General features: G+C 33.9%; 1 protein-coding gene across 1 annotated transcript in view; it reads right to left on the minus strand.

Annotated features, from left to right (window-relative positions):
- Positions 1–21,062, minus strand: part of LOC149776720 (SCO-spondin-like) — a 106,012-nt gene that overhangs the window by 64,011 nt on the left and 20,939 nt on the right. The window contains exons 8-14 of the mRNA XM_089941248.1: positions 17,835–17,996; positions 13,082–13,146; positions 12,149–12,268; positions 10,607–10,766; positions 9,152–9,392; positions 6,004–6,151; positions 2,103–2,417 (exon numbers count right to left, since the gene is read on the minus strand). Of these exons, the coding sequence (XP_089797374.1) occupies positions 2,103–2,417; positions 6,004–6,151; positions 9,152–9,392; positions 10,607–10,766; positions 12,149–12,268; positions 13,082–13,146; positions 17,835–17,996 (1,211 nt within the window). The remainder of the gene's footprint in view (positions 1–2,102; positions 2,418–6,003; positions 6,152–9,151; positions 9,393–10,606; positions 10,767–12,148; positions 12,269–13,081; positions 13,147–17,834; positions 17,997–21,062) is intronic.

Genomic DNA, 21,062 nt, shown 5'->3' on the forward strand with positions numbered 1-21,062 from the left:
CAGTTTGTAATGAACATGGTAATAGAACGATAGACCATTCCAAGTGAAATCCTTTATATGCATATATGACAGTATAAGTAACATTGTGAAAATTTGTTTTTGAAAGCAAATAGATGTGCCTCCCCACTCTGCACCACATCCTTCATATAACAAAAAGTACTGCTATGTGACCTTCAAAACAGAGTTAGTCACCAGAATCTAATCTGACCTTCAAACCCAGTCAAGGTATCTAAATATAAAATTTAGTCCAGTCTGACTCAATATTCTTTGCTGAGAAGATGAGTAGGATGGACAAAGTGACAGATAACAAGAAACCAATATGTCTCCCTATCATGGTTAGGGAAGAAACACAATAGAGCAATATAGCAGGATGTTTCCAAGAATACAGCTTTAGGACCCCCATCTATAGAATTGGAAATATTGTTACAGACCAAGTATTTATGGGATTTGTTTATACATAAGCTTCAATTTCTAAAACATTTCTCTAAAAACTGAACTCTACCACAAACTGACTTAAAATTATTCATTTATTTTATTTAATTTTTAAATAAAATTCGTTTTCAATATAAAATAAGAAAAGAAAAATGCATTATCTTACATTGACTGTGGTAAAATGGTATCATAACAAGTTGACTGTAGAATACAAACTTGTGTAATCAATATGACTTTGATAGTATAGCATAATAGTTCTCAACAGGTTATAAGCTCATTCACCTCATGATCTCTGACCTAACCAAGGGTCTGTATAAAGTGCTGATATTAAAGATAAAACTTGGGCAGTCACATGTCGATTATTATGGAAAAGAGATCAAACCTGGACATTTAGCAGTGTCAGTATAAAGCGTGAAAATTTATTTATTTTAGCATTTGGAATACTACTGGGAAAAGTGTTGTAACTGCTTAAAGTTTAGAAGTGCACTTTTGGGAGGTAATTTTTTTAAAATTTATATAGAATGGGGTTTGTCCTCAAGGGTTCTATCTTATTCATTACAATTCATTCTAGTCAACTGTATTTTCATTACTTGCGTATTTATTATACACATCTGTGTGTGATTTAAATTTTTAACGTAGCATTAATAATTTTTCAGTCATATTGCTACAATATCTGCAGTGTGATAGTTTATAGGGATGTCTAGCACTGAGGCATCATGCCACAGACATGTAGCATGATGTCCCACCCAGTCACATTATTCTGACACAAAGCCGAACGGTCCTAACACTAGTCCCTTAATGCTGAGTGCCAAGTGAGGTAGCTGTAAGTACAACTGTTGTAAGTTTTTGGTATAACTCAGCCAGGGATTGAACCCATGACCTCCTGCATCTGCTCTAACTGGCTAGGCCACCAGAGCCGTATATTATACACATGTAATTTTGTACACCCTGTAGGCTATGTTTACTGTAATTTATATTCAGGTATGCGATAGCAAGTACACTGAATGCACTATGCTGTTATCTGGTCACCTATTTGTCTAGACTGGCTGCAATGTAAATATTTCATTGCTTTGCTTTCAAAACGTTTTACATTTTCTTTCACTGAGTTTGTTTGGAGATACAAAGTAATTGTAGCCGTGATCTGTTCTGTTTGGCTAAAATTAAATTTCAGGAGTTTTTCATAAGTTGCTGTGATGGAGATATTGGATGTCATATTGGCACCATTCTCAGTGAGGACCTAATCAGAAGTCTTTTTATGAAAATTCCGTTGCTGTATCACCATTTCTTAAGGACTGGGTAGTCACAGCAAGATAGTGGGCATCAGATGAGCACATTCTCAGTTTTGGATCAACAAGATATTGTTGACACAACTTGCCATTTTGAATCAGAAACAATAACTAGAATTTCAATCGGGATGCAATGGTGGCCACACATCAACCTTCCCCACTTTGAACCAACTAGACATCATAAGAAGTGTTTTGTTTGAAACATGGAGTCATTTAAAACCAGCTATCACGAAGAAGAAGTGATAATATGACATTCAAGACAGTCATACATACATACATATGTACGTACATACGTACATACATACATACATACATATGCATGCACTTCCCTCAATCAACATATCTTTTTTTTCTAAATATTTAGCAAAAAGAATCTGCACATACCTTGTTCTCAAAGTATGGAGTCAGGCTGATATATATTCTCTGGCTGCTATCAACCATAAGTTGGACTCCAAAAGCTTGAATAAGAATAAAATTTGAAGTAGCTTCCTTCACATAAACAATGTCAGAGGAATATGGCAGAGTTTGTGGTTGGCTATTTATGGAGACAGATTTGTCAATGATTTTGACACTAACGCCCTGAATAATGAGTTCGACTGACAAAATGCACTGAGCATCCAAGTTCATATGGCATGGGCCTGTAAACATTGTCAAAGAGAGGGCTGAATGCAGGTCATTTGGATCAACACTGCCTGAAGGCTGAAATATAAAAAAACATAATTTGATCAATGATTCTGACATTGCTAGGATATAAGTAAACTAATTCAGGAGGTTAATGTTACAAGAAATGTGTCAGCAAAAATGCAGATCACTATAATATCTGATAAAGAAAGAAAAAGAAAACTTTAGTTGACATAGATATAATAGTCCCTTGATCACAAAGTAAAATAAAACACAAAAATCATCTGAAAAGCGACATGATAAATGCCCACAACAATATGGCCAGAATGAAATCTATTAAGAATAAGTCACAGTGAACTATTTTCACTGATGGACATACTATTATGATGCAATTGCATAACTTAAAGCTCCACTGGCAACAGCAATTGCGAAAATAAGCTAAACATTAATACAATTCACTGGTCATGAAACATAGGAAACTGTAGCCTCATTTTACTCAAAATGTGTAGTAATCCACATGACACAACTAACTACCAACTTAAATTGCTGTATATTCAATAATGTCTGAGAAAATTGCATAAAAACAGGCCAAACAGTGAGAAACAGTTCTCCAAATCATGAAATATAAACTACAGAGATCTAGTTTGAAATAATGGTTATAATACTTCTCATGTAACATTTACATAACAAGCCATGCTACTCCCAAAGCTATGGTGTATGAGAACACTGCCTAAACACAAATACTTGCCTCAGTATTGACATAGTTTGGTACTATGATGTACTGGTGTTCAATTTACACTCATCATTTCAAATGTGCTGACTCAGGGTCACATGCAAGAATGGTTAAAGCCACCAACAAACCTTTACATTTGGCCTAAGAGTAGTAGACTAAAATTAACGCTGCTAACATGCTACAATTGAATTTGATAAATTGTAATAAAAGTAAAATGTTTTTTTTCAGCAAGAGGTCATTTGACAAAGAGTGATAAGACTCAATTAATTGGTACAGATATAGTGTAAGATGGTGGCTGTTGAATTGTATTTATGCCTACAGTAATCCCACGCAAGAGATTTCCAAAAGGCGACTGTTTAAAACAAGCAATAAATTAACTGAAGTGCCCTTTTTAGACAAGTTGGATTTAAACCAAAAACTGTTGAAAAGTTATCAATTTTGATGAAAGGATAGAATCTGCAGATTATATAAGACACTAACTTAGTTGATGTAATTACAAGAGTGTTGCCACTAATCTGCATGAGTGCAATCTCAGCTAAAATCATAATTCACACTACTGCATATAAATGATTGTATTGCAATATGTAGCTTAACATTCTGCTACCAAGCTTGCCATTTTGAACACCAATATATGATTCTACCTGCATTATTACCATGGTTGTCATTTTTAATTCCAAAAATATCCTTTCAAACCGTGAGCTTGATTTGCTAATTATATAAAATAACAGATCCAACCAGCTATGTATCTCATTTTTTTAAAACTTTTAATTTAATCTATTCAGGTAAGAGAAGAGAGCAGCTGAATATAAATATGTAAATAGTTCCAGCTTTCACAGATATATGATGGTATCAACCCATGTGCTGGCAGGTTCAGTAGACTGGTCCCAAATGCCTTAAGCTTTCAAAGCATATATGGCATACAGCTAACAAATGATGAATTTCACTATCTTCCATGCATTTCAAGTCAAAGAGTCCAGAATGAGTATTTTGTCCAATTTTACATACAAAACTTGGTTTATGCTTCTTCTATATTGACCTGCCATCAATCATTATTAAACCACTTATCTGACTGCTTATGGTTGCAGTTTCTCAATACAATATATCTTGAATCAACAATAATAGTGCCACAACCAGTCCAACTAAATGGCAAGGTCGAAATACCCCTACAAAAGAATTTGTACAGATATGAAGCACAATATGATAAATAACTGACGTATAATAACATAACAATATATCATTATATCACTAGTTACTGCCAACCAAGAATAGAGGGAAAGCAACATTTAGATCTTTTATTAAATAAAATAAGCTTCCGGTACTTATCTGTAATGTGATCAACTTGATTAACGGCTTGCTAATCTTTAACCTAAAAATTCTAAAAGTTAATCTGAGCCAATAAAAGTCTAACCTGTCAATAACTAAGCTTCTAAGATTTTCATCAATTTAGTTTTATTTCTTCCCAAAATGAATAGTTTTTTTATATGTGTTTGACTTAATGATACCAATAATGGTCTGTTTGATATCAAATACTTTATCTTATTTACATAACTCTGTGGCTTGAGAATTATTCTGTCAAACATAATAAAAAAAAAACATTTAGCCTCAACCCGCTAACCAGAAATAGGCATTTACAAGAAACGAAATGATATGGTGCATTATCTATAAGCTAGCAACAAAATATCTGAACTATCCGAAGCATATATATATACACATGCACATACATTTAGTTCTCACTGAGACAAAATAACAAGCTTGATATGGTGTTGGTATTCATCATGGCCGCAATACTGAAATATATTGATATGCCACAGCAAATGAGTTCTTCCCCATGACTTTACACTCTTTAAATATTTTTCAGGAAAGACAACATAGAAATTTCAATCTGGGAGTGTGAAAAAAAATTGAGCGAAAATTTGTATTGCATGCCAGATCAACCACGTAAGATTAATTGGATACGTAATGAAAAATTATGTCAGGCCCATCAAGAATTTTACAAGGGACCACTAAGAATTTGATACAGGCCAAAACTTTATAGTGTAGGGGCCACATCAAAATTAGATAATACATTTACCCGATATTTGTGCTTAAATTATTAACTGTTCTACTAGTAGCAGAAAAGAGTATTTTTTTGGCACACAAGAAAAGAATTCAATCTTTCTAAACCAAAATGTAGAACTAATCACCAACGTCTTTGCAATCAACTACAATTTATGTTGCTTATTCTAAAGATAGTTTTCTATCCTTGTCATTACAAAGAGTATACAAAATCATTACAATAATATGAGGTACTTTACTTGAGTATTCATGCAGCTTTTGAAATATTCATGTCATAATTTTATCGCAAGATTCTGGATAATGTTCAGAATTCAACACTAACTGGTTCATCACTGATTTCCAGTGCATGAATAGAATTTGATATTACCAGTGTTCTAACTTGGCATGTAAAACTGATTGAGTGTGATGTAATATCTTGGAAACAGACAGTCATAACAAGGCAATTTGCTCCTGTCACACTCTGACTGCATAGCATATGATAAGCATTTGAATGAAGTAGATGTTTCAACCTGGTGAATGTTCAGTTGGATTCAATTCTCTGAATAAGTGATGTACTCTGTATTGATGATATTGATAGTGAATCCATATATAACACGGCATTTTGTATGAACCCCAAAAATGTATAAGGAAAAAAGTATATAACTTAATATCGAAGTATTTGTGTACAATATTTACCAATATAAATATAATATCTGCACTGAATATTTACCAATATAAATATCATATCAATATCCAATTTTTAACAATATGAATATAGTACTATTTTTATATAAAAAAACAAGATGAACAAAACTACCCAAGTAAAGTAAATGTTTTCCCCAACCAAAGATGAGGATCGAACTGTTATCAAGGATTTAGTTAAGAAATTATATTTACCTGTATGAGATCAAAAGAGCACGGTGAATCTCCAGTATTGAATGAGTATTCATCTCCATCAAAAGTCTGGACATTGTTGACACCCAGCACACTGCAGGTAGAAGAGCACTTGTTCCTTGTGCAATCCCATCTGCCCATCTTGCATGTGCTATAAGTGAAAATATCATTATTGTTTGAAATGTATCTCCATTAACATAATATTGTCAGAATCATTCAACTGTAATAATTTGAAATATCCTACTAAATTGGTTTTTATTTTATAGCATTCAGTGGGTTGTGAGGCTAACACCAGAAACCTACTGGGTTGCCAACCACAATGTTAATAACAATCAATTTACATACTTATTTAAAAGAAATTTTCATAACTATTCTCAAATCAAATGGTTCAAACAATGAGCCATGGTCTTTAAGGTCTATAAAAATACCACCGAAAGCAGAAAGGCAAATTAAGGATAAGGGCTATCCAGTATCTCTCAGAGACATCACATTTCACAAGTCAGTCCAACACAACTTAAAAACATGCAACTAAAGAAGGCAGGTTTTTGGCAGAAAGGCAATAGTCACACAATCAATTAGCCATGACAATGAAGAAGTGTTACTAATGCTGGTGAAATAAGCCACCACACGCCAGTTGTTTTGCAATTTTCCCTTTTTTACTTTTTTGAGAAAATGTATGGATTTATAGTAGCAATACAGGTCATGGTAATAGCTGGGTTCACTCCAATAAAGAGCATGCAAGAGAAAGTGCATAAATATGTCATCTAAAGTTTGTAATAACAATGGCAATAAATATCCTTACAGTGTTCATACAGATCACGAGAACTGAAATTCTATGACTTTTAATGACTTTTCAATTACCAGTCTTCAGTGACTACTCAAGGTATCAAATGTTCTGCTTCAGTTACTAATTTAAACAGAAGAAACAAATACAAAGACAAGTACAGAAATAGATAATTTGAAAGGGAAATAATATTTAAACAGAAAGTCCTTGTAACCCAGATATTAACCATTGCTCTTTAACTTCTTTATTTTCTTCTCCAGCTGCAACTCCAGTGCTTTCACTACCGAGATGCTGTCAGGATTTTATTTAATGGTGGGGAGATCCCACTTGTTATGAAAATATGGGGAGCACAAAAAGGAGGGAGGAGGAAATGGCCATATTTCACTATTACCTAATACTTAATCTTTAAAAGATGTTGCCTCTAGTTGCATACATACTAATCTATCGATTTTTCTGAGCTAAATTTGTTTCTCTCCAGTGTATGAATATTGTTTTGTGCAGAGACTCTCCTGTTTATTGGGCATATAAAAAGCTCACTTAGCCAGCTGGAACAAGTTAGGAATCTGTTCCATATGTCTATAATGTACTTTTCTTCCACTGTTCATGGGTAATGACTTCTGGATACTCTGGCTCCAAAACAAAAAAATTCACTGATGTAAGCACTGCTTAAGTTTCACTTTCTTGAACCGTTGAGTTACTGAATACTAAACCAGATCTCCTATCTGTTCAATAATTTTGTATTAGGATTTTGAATCCATTAATGCCATAGTTTCTTATTCAGACAGTGGTATTTTGATCAAATAAATATAGTTACTTTGTTATTTTAGTTTTAGGTGGTTTATTAAATTTATCTGAACCCTCATAAGGCTATATGTAGCTATGTTGAAGGTATTTTGAATACCTTTTTGGGATTTACCTTCATTATTATATGTCTATGTTTAAGATATTACTTTTCCTGACTTAGGAAATTTGTAAACATGTCAAAAATATAAACACTTTTTATAGTACTCTAAACTAAATGTGTGATATCCCTACATTTCTTCAAGAGAATTAAGAAGATAATGAAAACATATACCCCAATGTTTTTCCTATCTACAATAATTTGGCAGTAAATCTTCCCAGATTGTACATTTGAATTCACCTTGCATTGGTTGTGTCATCACTTACATGGTATCACGTGAAATCAACAAAATAAAATGGCCAATCTGAAACACATGATGATCAGAAACTGATGTCACCACAATATGAATCTAGCTAGGACTGAGCTTTTTTGGATTGTCCAGGTAGCCCATATTTTAAACATGCATTTATAAAACTTTATTGCTGCAAGGTTCAAACTATGACAGAATGTCTTGTCCAGCACCCAATGTTACAATTAAATTTAGTGATGTCAAAGAGTGTTCATGACATCATGTGAGAGGGGCTCTAAGCATGATATCCGTTTACAATAGCTGAATTGCTAGCATGACAGAAAATCAAACCATACATCCAATCATTACACAAGATAAAATAAATAACCTGAAAGTAAACTTTTAAATTACTTATTATTTTAAGAAAAATCTCTGAAATTCAATGACCCAGGTGAAATATCAATGACGTTCAAGGCCTTGAATTGAGGTGTTGGTTTCTCAATGACTTTCAACAACCTTTAACGACCATTCAAACCCTGTACTTAATTTTTTGCATCTTGAATTTCCTCAAAATGTACTTTCTTAATTACTGTTACTAATATGAATAACTTGGACTCCAAACCTGATCCACAAGAAATAAGTGTGCTGCAATTTTGACATTTCCAACAAAAATCACATATTAAACAAGAATTTACTGCACTCATGAACAAAATAAATGTAAATATTCTCTAACAAAACAAACCATATAATCACACTCTTTGTTAAAATTTCAATTACAAAATTTCGTATTTTTCCCACCCTATGAATCCGAACTAACAATGATAGAGCAGAAATGTGCAGCTGCATCAAGGCAATCCCTCCAGGCACATGTATATTATATGGAATTAACCTGGCTAGTAAATCCTGTCCATCGCAACTGAAAGAGCATAAGTGTGTTATCTCCACAGAAAAACAACATCTCTCCATTCCAGACCAACTATGAAAGTTGATATGCTATTACTGAAAATAAACAATGAAAGTACTGATAATACTGATACCCAAAATACTAAAGGCTTCAAAGACTAATTATAAAAATGAAAACATCAGAAAGAAGACCATTGTCTAAGACATTGCCAATCATGGTCCTTTTACTATTCCTGAATCCCATATTAGTGATTTCAATTCATTTGTTTTCTACTTTAACAAAAGAAATTGATTGTATTTATATTGTTTTTTAACTAGACAAATGAGTTATTACCAAGTATTGCATTTCATCTTAGTTGTCTGACCATCCACATAGCTCTGTCCATTGTAGTAGCATTTGCACTCCTGAGCTGTCACACACTTTCCTTCTTGTAAGAATGTTCCGGTTGGACAGTCACACCCAGAAACAATGTTGGTGTAGCACTCATCTGGCATGACATAATGTAGTGCACTGCATGTGCGGGGACAGCTAGGCATGTTGTCCAAATATACTCTTCCAGCAGTGCAATTTTTAGCTGTAAAAAATGTAATGTAGTTAGTTTTTTTTCTTCTTAAAATTAATTAAGCAAATGAGAGAAAGTAAATGACACAAACACACAGATGGGATAAACTGCAGTTTAAAATATCCACTTAAAGACAAACTGCTAATGAAAAACATGTTATTTTCTGAATCATGTTAAGACACTTTATATACCCTAGTCTTGATGACCTTTTACGAACCAGGTTTGGTCAATATTAGCACATGTACCATAAAAGTTGTGACTCATATTTTCTCCATTACTAACCTGGATCAAATTAACAATGCTGGTTAAAATAAAATCCATAATACTTACCAGTACATAACCCCTTTTGACGAAAACTGCTACTACCTTGTACCTTGCAAATCAAGGTCTCCCAGCATAAAGCATTTTAGCTGAAACCCTAAATATTATCTGCCACCTAGGTGGCAATTAGATATAGAAATATCCATTTAAAATATGGATTGATGCCCAACCCATGAATTCTTCTGTTACCACTGGAGCAGAAGGCATGCTATGTATATGGATGTAACTGCAGGAAGACTGGGAGGGTGTATATCTATTATGATCGGATAAGTATTATTGAAGAAACATTTTACTAGAAACTTCATCTTAGAATACATTATATGATCATAATACCTTTGGGGTATAGGTAAGAATTGCAGAGAAATAAATCACCTTTACACTGGAGAGACCATCCCTAGACTTCCTTAGGTATGCAAGACAGCTTCTACATAACCCAAGTGGACAATAGACTCCATAAGTCAGGGTTTGGCTTTGAAACGAAAAATGATCTCTCCCACAAATCAAGTGGAAGTCATGAAGCTGCATCCTTATGAACCTGTCATATGACCCCATGAAAGTAACCTGTTGTGCCATATTTAAATATCTCACCAGATGACAATGAAACATTTAGGGTGAAAAATCTCTGTGACAAATGTTGGTGAAGTGAACTCTGATCTCATGGATAATGACACATGGATGAACTTAAATTGAAAAAATCCTGAAGTTATAGATTGTTAACTTGATTGTAATTAAAACCAACCAACTGTCAAATCATTTGAAATGTACATCTGATTTTATGTTTTGTACATAATTTTTTGTAGTAAAACTGGATTGTATCTCTGATTTTAAGAATACCTTTGATGAAAAGAAAATGTATGTGGATTTGATCTAAACATTGCTACAGAAATCTAACAACTGTTACATACGACAGAAATTGCTGGATCTCCAGGCCACATAAACTCCACTAATGGCACACTCTCTTCCGTAAGCTTCAAACATACTACAGGTGACATAAGCTCTTTCTTCATCTGTCGTAGCCTTGCAGTATGCATTTTTACACATTCTATGCCAGGAGTATGGAGGCAACTAAAATGACACATGTGAAATGAAGACCAATATTGAAAACAGTATTTTTTTTCAAATGTCTACAAAATTCTAATATTCCCCAAGGGCATATCTAAATACTGTTCCTTTCTTTGGGAAGGAATATAAATTTTACTGCATAAGGAAGTACATATTTACCACTTAAAAAACTCTTAAATTTATTCCTTATAGAACTATTACATTTATTCCTTCAGATTCACTTTAAAAATTTTCATAATTATTAAGGAAATAATATTGAAAGTACAAAGACAGTTAAAGAGAAGTTGAGTGGTCAAAAGATTTGATCTCAATAATTTTACAATTAACTGAAATAACATCTAGCAAAAGTCAAACAGCATTATATATACTTGCATATAAGCCAGGTGCATCTGTAAACAACTTAACACCTGATCTGCTATCACAAAAAGAAATGACAGGTATGAATCTATGCAGTTTGTAGTTGGGTCCAACTTGCATGCATGCATATACAGAACTAAAATGCAGGTATGACAGCAAAATCTGGCGCTGCCTGTTAAATAAATTTATTTTAAAAATTTTTAGAGCTGTAATTTAATGCTCTAAGTAACCCATCTTTCTGAATAAGTGAACAATGACTTCTGATTCTGACTGGATATTATGAGTAAACTATGAGTACAACTATTTTAACCTGAAGAGATTGTTTGCACTGACCAGAACAAAACCTTCAGCTCCATCCTTCTTTATACATGCACAACAAACACGATGGTTTTTTTGTACCATATGAAGACACACAAAAATAATAAATTTATGTTTGTAAAGCATGGGTCCAAATAATTTAAAAAACATATAAACAAGTTAAAAATTGCTACAATAACACAACAGTATAGCGATCTGATAAATTCTACAAATACATACAAATATGCATATTAAGTTTCAAAACAGGTTTTGCTATTTTATGCTAACAAGGCTTTTGCCTAAAAGCCCAAAGATTTATAAGAAGAATAAAAATGTCATTAAATGGTCTAAAAATGTAATTAGACCAACAACTTAAGACCACAATAAAGTATGCACAAATTTCATGGTTCTACCTCTAATAACTTTGAACTTGTACTTTTGCACTCAAATGGGTTTGGAATACTTTTAAAATTGCTTATTAGTCCAATACCATTGTAAACTCCACAGATCTAGATGTGCTGCTGCATAATGTACCAGCATATCTGGTCTTTGTTTTTGTTAGGATTAATCACCTGAACAAACATAGACCCTACACTGCCTACACATTATGTGACAGCAGATCTGGGCCTATGTTGCTTGTAGTTAGATATGACTTATCCACAATTATCCACAAGCAGCAAAACAATATACCCCAATCCTACTATCAGAGTGGTGGCAAAAATGGAACGTACCTTGCTTTGACATGCACTAAACATGCTGCTCAGAAGGAGGTAGCAAGCTTGGCTAGCTGTGGAAACTTTTTCGGGGGTATCACAATATTCTGGCACCATTCCAGCAGTTGGGCAGATTGTCTGAAATCATTCGTTGGTTATGATTGATAGACATGTGTTAAATCATAAATTTTAATTCAATTTTAAGATGTATCCAGCATATTTGCATCGTAAAATATTTAATAAATAAATTTATCTCAATATTGTACCATATAATTTTTGCTATAAATCAGTTTTTTAATTTCTGTCCTAGCTCAATTCACAAAAATTTTCTACTTGCTAATGTATAATACTAAATTAGATAGAAAAGAAATGAAGATGGGTAAGAAGAAAGAAAAACAGAAGTAAAATTATCTAAGTGCAACATATGGGAGCCAGTATAACTGGTGAAGGAAGAAAATGAGAAAACCCTGGTAAGAATAATCTATCCACTGGAAGCCACTGGCAGCTTTCTCACATACCCACAATGGCTAAGCCCAAGACTCAAACCCATGCAGAAATTAGTGAGATCGAGGTGTTCAGTAAAGTCGAGCACTTTAGACCACTCAGCCACCCAGGGCCCATATGTGGCAATTAATCACAGACATGAAGTAGAAGGATAATCTTGAAGCAAAGCTTTTTATTCAAGGCCATATTCGACTTCTTTGGGCTACTGAATATGCTGAGCTGGCAGGTTCATTTCCTAGTGGCCCAGCATTCTAACATATGATTCTGAAATCTGATTATCTATGAATGCATGTTTACATGAATATGTGGTCTTTAAATTGTATTTATCTCACCACTTAATCCAACAAATCATAATGCAAAGGAATTCATTAAATAAATAAAAGTAATCCTTAAGTAAGCAATTCATTCTAGAAGAATAAAAGTATGAACATAAATAAATGTCCTTACATCAGCTTCTGGGATCATAAGACTGTTACCAAAGGCCACTTCATTAGGTAAATTACCATAGTCATCTGAAAATAAAAATCAGGAATTACATGTGTGTGTGTGTGTGTGTGTTAACATTTAAAAGCACATCAACATAATAATGGATATATGGTTCTGATTATAATGTGAAAGCTTACAAATGTAAATAAAAAGAATTGCATAAAAACTTCAGGATGATAAACCCTTCTAAATAAACATAAAGATGATGAAGTACTATCACATAAGAGATAATGGTAATGATATAAAAATTCTGTTAAATGTATATAGAATAAAAAATAATGGTCAAGAGGTTAACATTCTGTTAAAGATATATATATATATATATATATATATATATATATATATATATATATATATATAATAAAATATAACAGTAAAGACACTAACATTCCGTTAAATATATATAAAATAACAGATAAAGGTACGAACATTAACATTGTCTTAACTGTGTACAAAGAACAATATTGAATAAATGCTATTTCCTGCCCCCATTTTTATGGTGAAAATAATTACTTGTAAATTTAAGGACTATATGTCTCATTTTATTATTCAATATACAAATCACACTTATCTGCATTAAATATGCTTATAAATTTATTTTTCATCCCAAATAAACGACCATTGAACATTGGCTGGCATGGGAAACTGAGGACAAAATGCTCCATTTGAGCATCTTGAAACTGGAAATAAGACCTGAGCGTTGGCTTCATTCAAGAAGGAATTTCTATTGAATGATTATTTCTTATGATAAATTATTTTTCTCAAATTGACTTATGTGAACACAGTTGTGCTAATCTCTAAATACTAAACAATTCTTGAATGTTACTGTCTAGATAACATTGTCTTTTTTCCACCTGTTGCACAAGTAGCTGCCTATGTACAACTACATGTGAACAATTAGAACTATATTATTTCTTCCATTATTATACTTAAAAAAAATTACTATAAAAATTTAGATATTTTAAAAAACAATATTGTGCATTCATTTCTTTCTTTCTTTATTCTTTCTAAATTGCCCTGGGCAAGCGATATCTTGGAGTGGTGCAAAAGGAACCAAATGTAAACAAAGATTCAATGGGGGCCCCGAGTGGCTGAGTGGTCTAAAGCGCTCACCGTTCCGGATCACTGCCATCTCACCTCTGTCTGCATGCGTTCGAGTCCAAGGCTCGGCTAGCGTGCGTATGTGGGAAAGCCTGCCAGTAGCTTCTCGTGGGTCGGTGGTTCTTCCCTGGGTTTTCCAGGGTTCTTCCTCCACCAGTTATACTGGCCGCCATGTATAGCCTATCTAGTGCTAAAAAATGGCGTTAAACCCAACAACAACAACAACAACAACAAAGATTCAATGGAGTAAACAGTACCTGGAATTTTATTTTATTTCATGCTGCCTATTTTTTGCTTTTTGTTGTTGTAGGGTTTAATGCCATTTTTCACCACACGATAGGCTATACATGGCGGCCAGTATTAATGGTGGAGGAAGAACCCGGGAAAACCCCGGAGAGAACCACTGACCCACGAGAAGCTACTGGCAAGCTTTCTCACATACCCACATTGGCTGAATCCGAGACTCGAACCCATGCAGACAGAGGTGAGATGGCTGTGATCTTTAACGGACAGCACTTTAGACCACTCGGCCACTCGGGGCCCCCTTATTTTTTGCAAAAGCATTCTATAAATAATAGGGTAGGTATGAATATTATTTATTTCATAAAGAAATAAAATGGCTTAACATTTTTTGTTCATTTCCATTACATTACTAGTCGAGTTATGGACATGTTGGGTACGTGTCCTATGCACAATTGGCACAATACACAATACCACATCATCTCTGCAATTTTTCCTAAATGAGGAATTCCACTCTACAATCATGGGTTTGTTAGAAATAGTGAGTACAACAGATAACATATATGCCAGGGGTCAAGCTAGGCTTGAATTTTAGGGATAAGTGAATTCTGATTTTGGACAGAACAGGGAGCAGTGGAAGCAGGAAAATATACATATATATGCGTGTGTGTGGTTTCTTTCTCTTATTTTAATTATATCTTCTATTTCTCAGTATGCATTTAACATTAGTATTAAGCAATACTTTATTTTCAAATTCAAAAATCTGTGTTGTATGTTTATTATCAACACAGACTGTATGTATATTCAAATTATAATATTCATTCCCATTGTATTTATACTTGTATGTTTGGACTGAGATACATGCAGTGTATTTTGATCATATGACTTTAACAGAGCACAGCAGAAACTAATTAATTAATTAAGTGTAATTAATTTAACTGATAGGAGTAATGAGATTAAAATCTTGTAATTGCAATTTGGTAAAAATGCTTAATAAAATACCACTTTTGTATAAAACCGCAGTCAAAAAGATTTTTTAACTCTTCTAAAACATCCCCTATAACATGAACATAGGAGCAAATGCACAAGTGATTTCATACCATACTGTATGTCATAATTCATGTGCCAATAAATCATTACTGTAACTATTCACAGACAACTCACTGAAGCATTTAAGTCAATATCTGACTGAACTAGACCCTTCTTTCTAACCAAATTAATGCAACCAAGAACATGTATTGCACCATTGTGCATCTATTTTTAGAAAAAGGGAGTTTCTTAATATAACCACTCACTTTCTAGTTTCGTTAAAGCAATCCGTTGATAGGACTGCAAACTTACGGTTTTGATATTTGCCTACGTACTAGTAGTAGTGACATGCATCAGTTAAACAGCATTTGCTTTACTATATTTTAGTATTTTCATAAAAATGAATGATTTCATTACGCAACCTTGACCTTACAGCATTTGTTCAAGTTCAACAACATAGCACTGTCTCATGTCTCTGACCTAGATGATTAAATATTTTGGCTAACTCTTCTATCACATAATATTTGATGTTGCTTTCATCGCATTATATATTTTTTCTAATCTATTCATCCAATTATTTATGTAAACTGATAATTTATCGAAGTGGTATTTCAGTGACACAGTAATGTCCACCATTACAGGTTCACTTTTGATTTCAAACTGATTTTATAAAGAAAATTATTCAAACACGGCAGTTAAAATCTTCATTATAAAAAAATTTAATTAAAAAGCACTCTTCATCGATTATATTCTTAATAAAAACCTACTATTTACAAATTGTTTAAGTTTTGAAACAGAAGCTGGTATATTTTCATCATCAAATAAAGGACTGTACAGTAGGCCTAAGTTCAGGAAATCGAGCAGCAATATCTTGCTTGGAAAAGGGTTAGTGGTCAGTTAGCTATTAAAACACACATCTGTGAATGTGCAAGAGTTTGTCAACATAACTGATATCAACACCGCATAAATACATTTCACCTTGGGCAGCACTATCAGAACTTACAGACTACAGCTAGAGAGTATCTCAAAAGTCACATACTACAGTCTGACATTGTGTGTCGATAAAGAAATCACAGGGAAAGTTGTTTACACTTTTCTAACAAAGGGTGGCAAAGTTTACATTTTCCAGGTGACATAGTCACCCACAATGCCATGAAATGCGACCACTGTACCATGATCTGCCAGTGCATTCTGTAACAGCAGATCTAGGTCTGTGCTGTCTGCAGCTGGACTTGACTTATAAATGAGCATATGCAATATATTGTGGAAACGTTTAATGGCCCATCAGTACAATATAGACTAAAAATCAAATAGTAACAATATTAATGGTAAATATGTTGCAGGAAAACTTGATATCCTACAAGACAAAACCTTCTGAATATAAGTAAATTTTTACTCTTAAATATAAAACCTTGTGAGTAAAAGTAAAAAGTTACTCCTACTAGGCAAAACCTTATTATTAAAAATAAACATAAAATGTAAATACACTATAGCATCTTTTTAAAGGTATAACAAATCAGACATTGGGAATTTTTGCAATTTAAATTTCCAAAATATGGAGCCTTAGAAAAATAATGACAATGAATTATCATGAGATAATTCTGCAGAATACAGGAGTGCAATCTATCTGTCCATTAAACAGCCTTGCATGTTGGATTATTTAGATTTGCATTATATTTTTTCATGTTGCATTTATTTACGTTTGCAGTGAATTTTATTTTTAACATGTGGATTTTTTAGGTTTGTACACAATCAAAGTTTCTATTTCAGATCTTGCTCTCAATGAATTTTAGTGTACATTCATGTTCTACCAGAATTCATTGTAATAACTAACCTTGTTTTCTCAATTACTTTCTTTTTAAATTAATAAATCATTATTTAAATGACAAATTTTGCATTTGCCTAAATTAGGTTCTTTAATCATTAATTGAGTCTCACAATAAATTAAGTCTTTGTTTCCATATGTGTGTGACTTTGAGCTTGAAAATATATTACACCAGCAGGGTTCAAAGATCTCTTACATTGCAATTTGGACAACTTCAACAAAACTTGAATGTTTTCATTTCCAGATATATTGTTTTGAAAATGGATATTCATTGCCATCTCAGTGTTATCACCTTCAATGACTTTGACTATTGTTAATGCCAACATGGTCATGGAAGGACATCCACAAAAGTCAAGTTGAAGGTATATTTTTTATTTTTTCTAACAAAAAAGGGTAAAGATTTGTGTAACATAGGACTCAGTATTGCAGGAAACCCACAAGATCAAACTCAATGTGACACAATGAATATCAATCAATCAAAAAGGCATAAGCCATCAGATTCTACATTAATGTACACACCTGTTGAATTGCCATTGTTGTTGCCACATAAACCATTGGTCACAAACCCGCTGTCTTTCTTCGCTGTGACATAAACACTGGACTTGTCATCTGCTTTGATTTTTAGGTCTCCACCTCTTGTCTCCACCATTATAAAATCTCCTCGTCTGACGATACTCATTCCTGCAACAATACAAATTTTTCTGAGAATATTTCACAATAACTCATTCCACAGAGAGATGATGAGACAGAGTGATAAAGATCAGAGATGGTGGCAAGATAAGAGATCATGAGACAAAGCAAAAGGGAACATAACAACTGACAAGAACTGTCCCTCAAAGGAAAAGACCCTCTATTAGGGTCAAAAGACTTTCCAAGAATTTAGAGAATAGACTATTTGTTCACTATTTCTTCCTAATGTCTGTAAGATCAACACAATTTTCATGTAGGACCAACTAGATATTATAAGAAGAAATCATTGAGAATTACTCAATGTTTATATGATTTGCCACTCAGGAAACAATGCAATAACAATATTTTCTTGATGTCCACTCTCACAGCCATACTGGGTAAGAGATTGGTACCATTTTCAGTTAGGACCAGCTAGCTATCATAAGAAGTCTTCTGCTGAAAATCTCATGCTGATATGACCATGTGTGTGTGTGTGATGTGGACTTTTAACATAGCTTTAACAACTTTTCAGTCATATAGCTATGATGTCTGCAATGTGACAATTTACACTAATGTCTAGCAATGGGGAATCATACTGCTGACATTTAGTATGACGCCCCACCCACATTATCCTGACATCAAGATGACTAGTCCTAAGGCTAACCTCTTAACAATGAGCACCTAGTGAGGAAGTTGTTAGCACCATTTTTGTACAAGTCTTTGGTATGACTCAGCCGGGGTTCGAACCAGCGACCTCCCATATCAGAATCGGATGCTCTAACTATTAGGCCACCACAGCGATGCCATTCTGGAGTAATGATACTAATATTTTCAAGATGGCCATTATGGTGGCCATATTTATATCAGAAGGGCACTGTTTTCATACTAGAACATGGAATGAATGTTGAGTGTAAAGTTTCATGGCAATCTTCCAAGCAGCTTAGGATAAGCAGTGTTAACAAACCTGTGTTAACAGATGGATGGATGATAGATGACATAAGATGGATGATGGACAAAAGACCATCCCATAAGCCCTTATGATAAATGACCAGTAAAGTTAATGAGACTTTATTCAGCCTTATTGTTGTTGTTGTTGTTCTAGGGTTTAACACCATTTTTCAGCACAAGATAGGCTATATATGGCAGCCAGTATAACTGGTGGAGGAAGAACCCTGGAAAACCCAGGGAAGAACCACCGACCCACAAGAAGCTACTGGCAGGCTTTCCCACGTACCCATGCTAGCCGAGCCTTGGACTCGAACCCATGCAGGCAGAGGTAAGATGGCAGTGATCCATAACGGTGAGCGTTTTAGACCACTCAGCCACTCGGGGCCCCCCTATTCAGCCTTATGTCAATCACTTGGTTGACATCAGCCAAGAACAGTGAATCAATAAATATTAGTCAGTAGGATACATATTCTGCAAATTTCATAAATTTGCCAAATTTAGGATGAAGGTATCCCTCATTTCTTTATCTTCATCCATATTTGTCATCAATATTACTTGTACAAACTTAAAAGGGTATTATCGCATATGGTGAGTCACTAATGGTAGATATACTGGATATTAGATTGGCATTATTTGTACCAACTAAAAAGGCTCGTATGTTAGAGTAATTCCTGTCAAATTTGATAAAATTCTGCTTTACAATGAAGCTGGTATTTCATAAAATTTCACTGCACGTTTTGTTCACAATATTAGTGCGATATCACTTAATTTTGGTGAAGTCCACTAAAATATCACTGAAATATTGGTGAGATTTCACTAAAATTTTGACCGAAACTTTCACTGAAATTTATTGAATTACCAGTTAAATTTTACAGAAATAGTGAAATTTTAAAGTTATTATACACATCTTTCCCTTGATAAGTCATGCACAACTTGGTCCAAAAACATAGACAACACTATAATCAAGGGTTCAGGTTTCCATGGGACTTCCAAAAAATAAGTGATCCCGTACCCACCAAAGATTGAAGAAATCATGGGACAAGGAGTATTGATTGATTGATTGGTTGATTTTTAACGGCGCATCAGCACTGTTAGGCTATTTAGCGCCAAACAAAGTGTTATTTGTATAATCTTTTAAAACTTATAAAAGGTCCTATATCGACCAGCGATATAAAAGAACAAATGGTTGACATTAAAAACGGTAAGATGGTAACGGTGCAAAATAAAGCTTCCCGATCAACGGGAGATGTAAAAAAAGATGAATAGGTATTAAAATGGGACGGTATATATATTGCATAAAACTGCACAAGATGATAGCATAAAAGTCAGGGTTTAGAGTAAATATTTACGGCTTTCAAGAACTCTATAATACGAGTGATGTTTATATTATCAAAAAGTTCTTTCATGTCATGCACAATGTAATAACGATCGCGCGAAGGTTGTAGGTCAAAGCACTCTATCATAAAGTGCTTGACAGTGAATGGTTCATTGCAAGAAACGCACTCTGGTGGGTCTTCACCTTTTAGTATGTGGGTGTGGGTGATATAAGTATGACCAATTCGGATTCTTGCAATGACTATCTCCTCCCTACGAATGGTTCTGTAGGAAGGATTCCATTCTCCTAGAGTTGGCTTCATGGCATGAAGTTTGTTATTCACGGCATCATTCCATGATGCCTGCCACTTCTGACGAAAGAACTTTCTGATACAAGGTTTAAAATCAGTATATGGTATTTTAAAATCAGATGGTTCTTGAGTAAGGGCCATTTTAGCAGTGCGATCTGCTTTTTCGTTACCTTTAATGCCAATGTGGCTAGGTAACCAACAGTATGTTATATTGTGGGAGACACTCAGCTCGGTATTTTTGAAGAGTATGTTTTTTAATAATGGGTTCTCCAGTTTTCTATTGTGTAGTGACTGGAGTACTGATAGCGAGTTGGAGAAGATGATACTGTTTAAAATATGTTTCTTTTCTATATGTTGCAGAGCAAGGTCTATTGCTCTGATTTCGGCTGTAAAAATTGATGCTCCATTTGGTAAGCGAACTTGCGTTGTGTGATTTCCACAAACAAAGGCTGCAGCAGCCTTTTCCTCATCCCTTGATCCATCAGTGTAAATTCTGGTGTAGTTT

This window comes from Sinohyriopsis cumingii, chromosome 18 (assembly GCF_028554795.1).
Source record: "Sinohyriopsis cumingii isolate HCF-2022 chromosome 18, ASM2855479v2, whole genome shotgun sequence".
Classification (NCBI taxonomy): Eukaryota; Metazoa; Mollusca; class Bivalvia; order Unionida; family Unionidae; genus Sinohyriopsis; species Sinohyriopsis cumingii.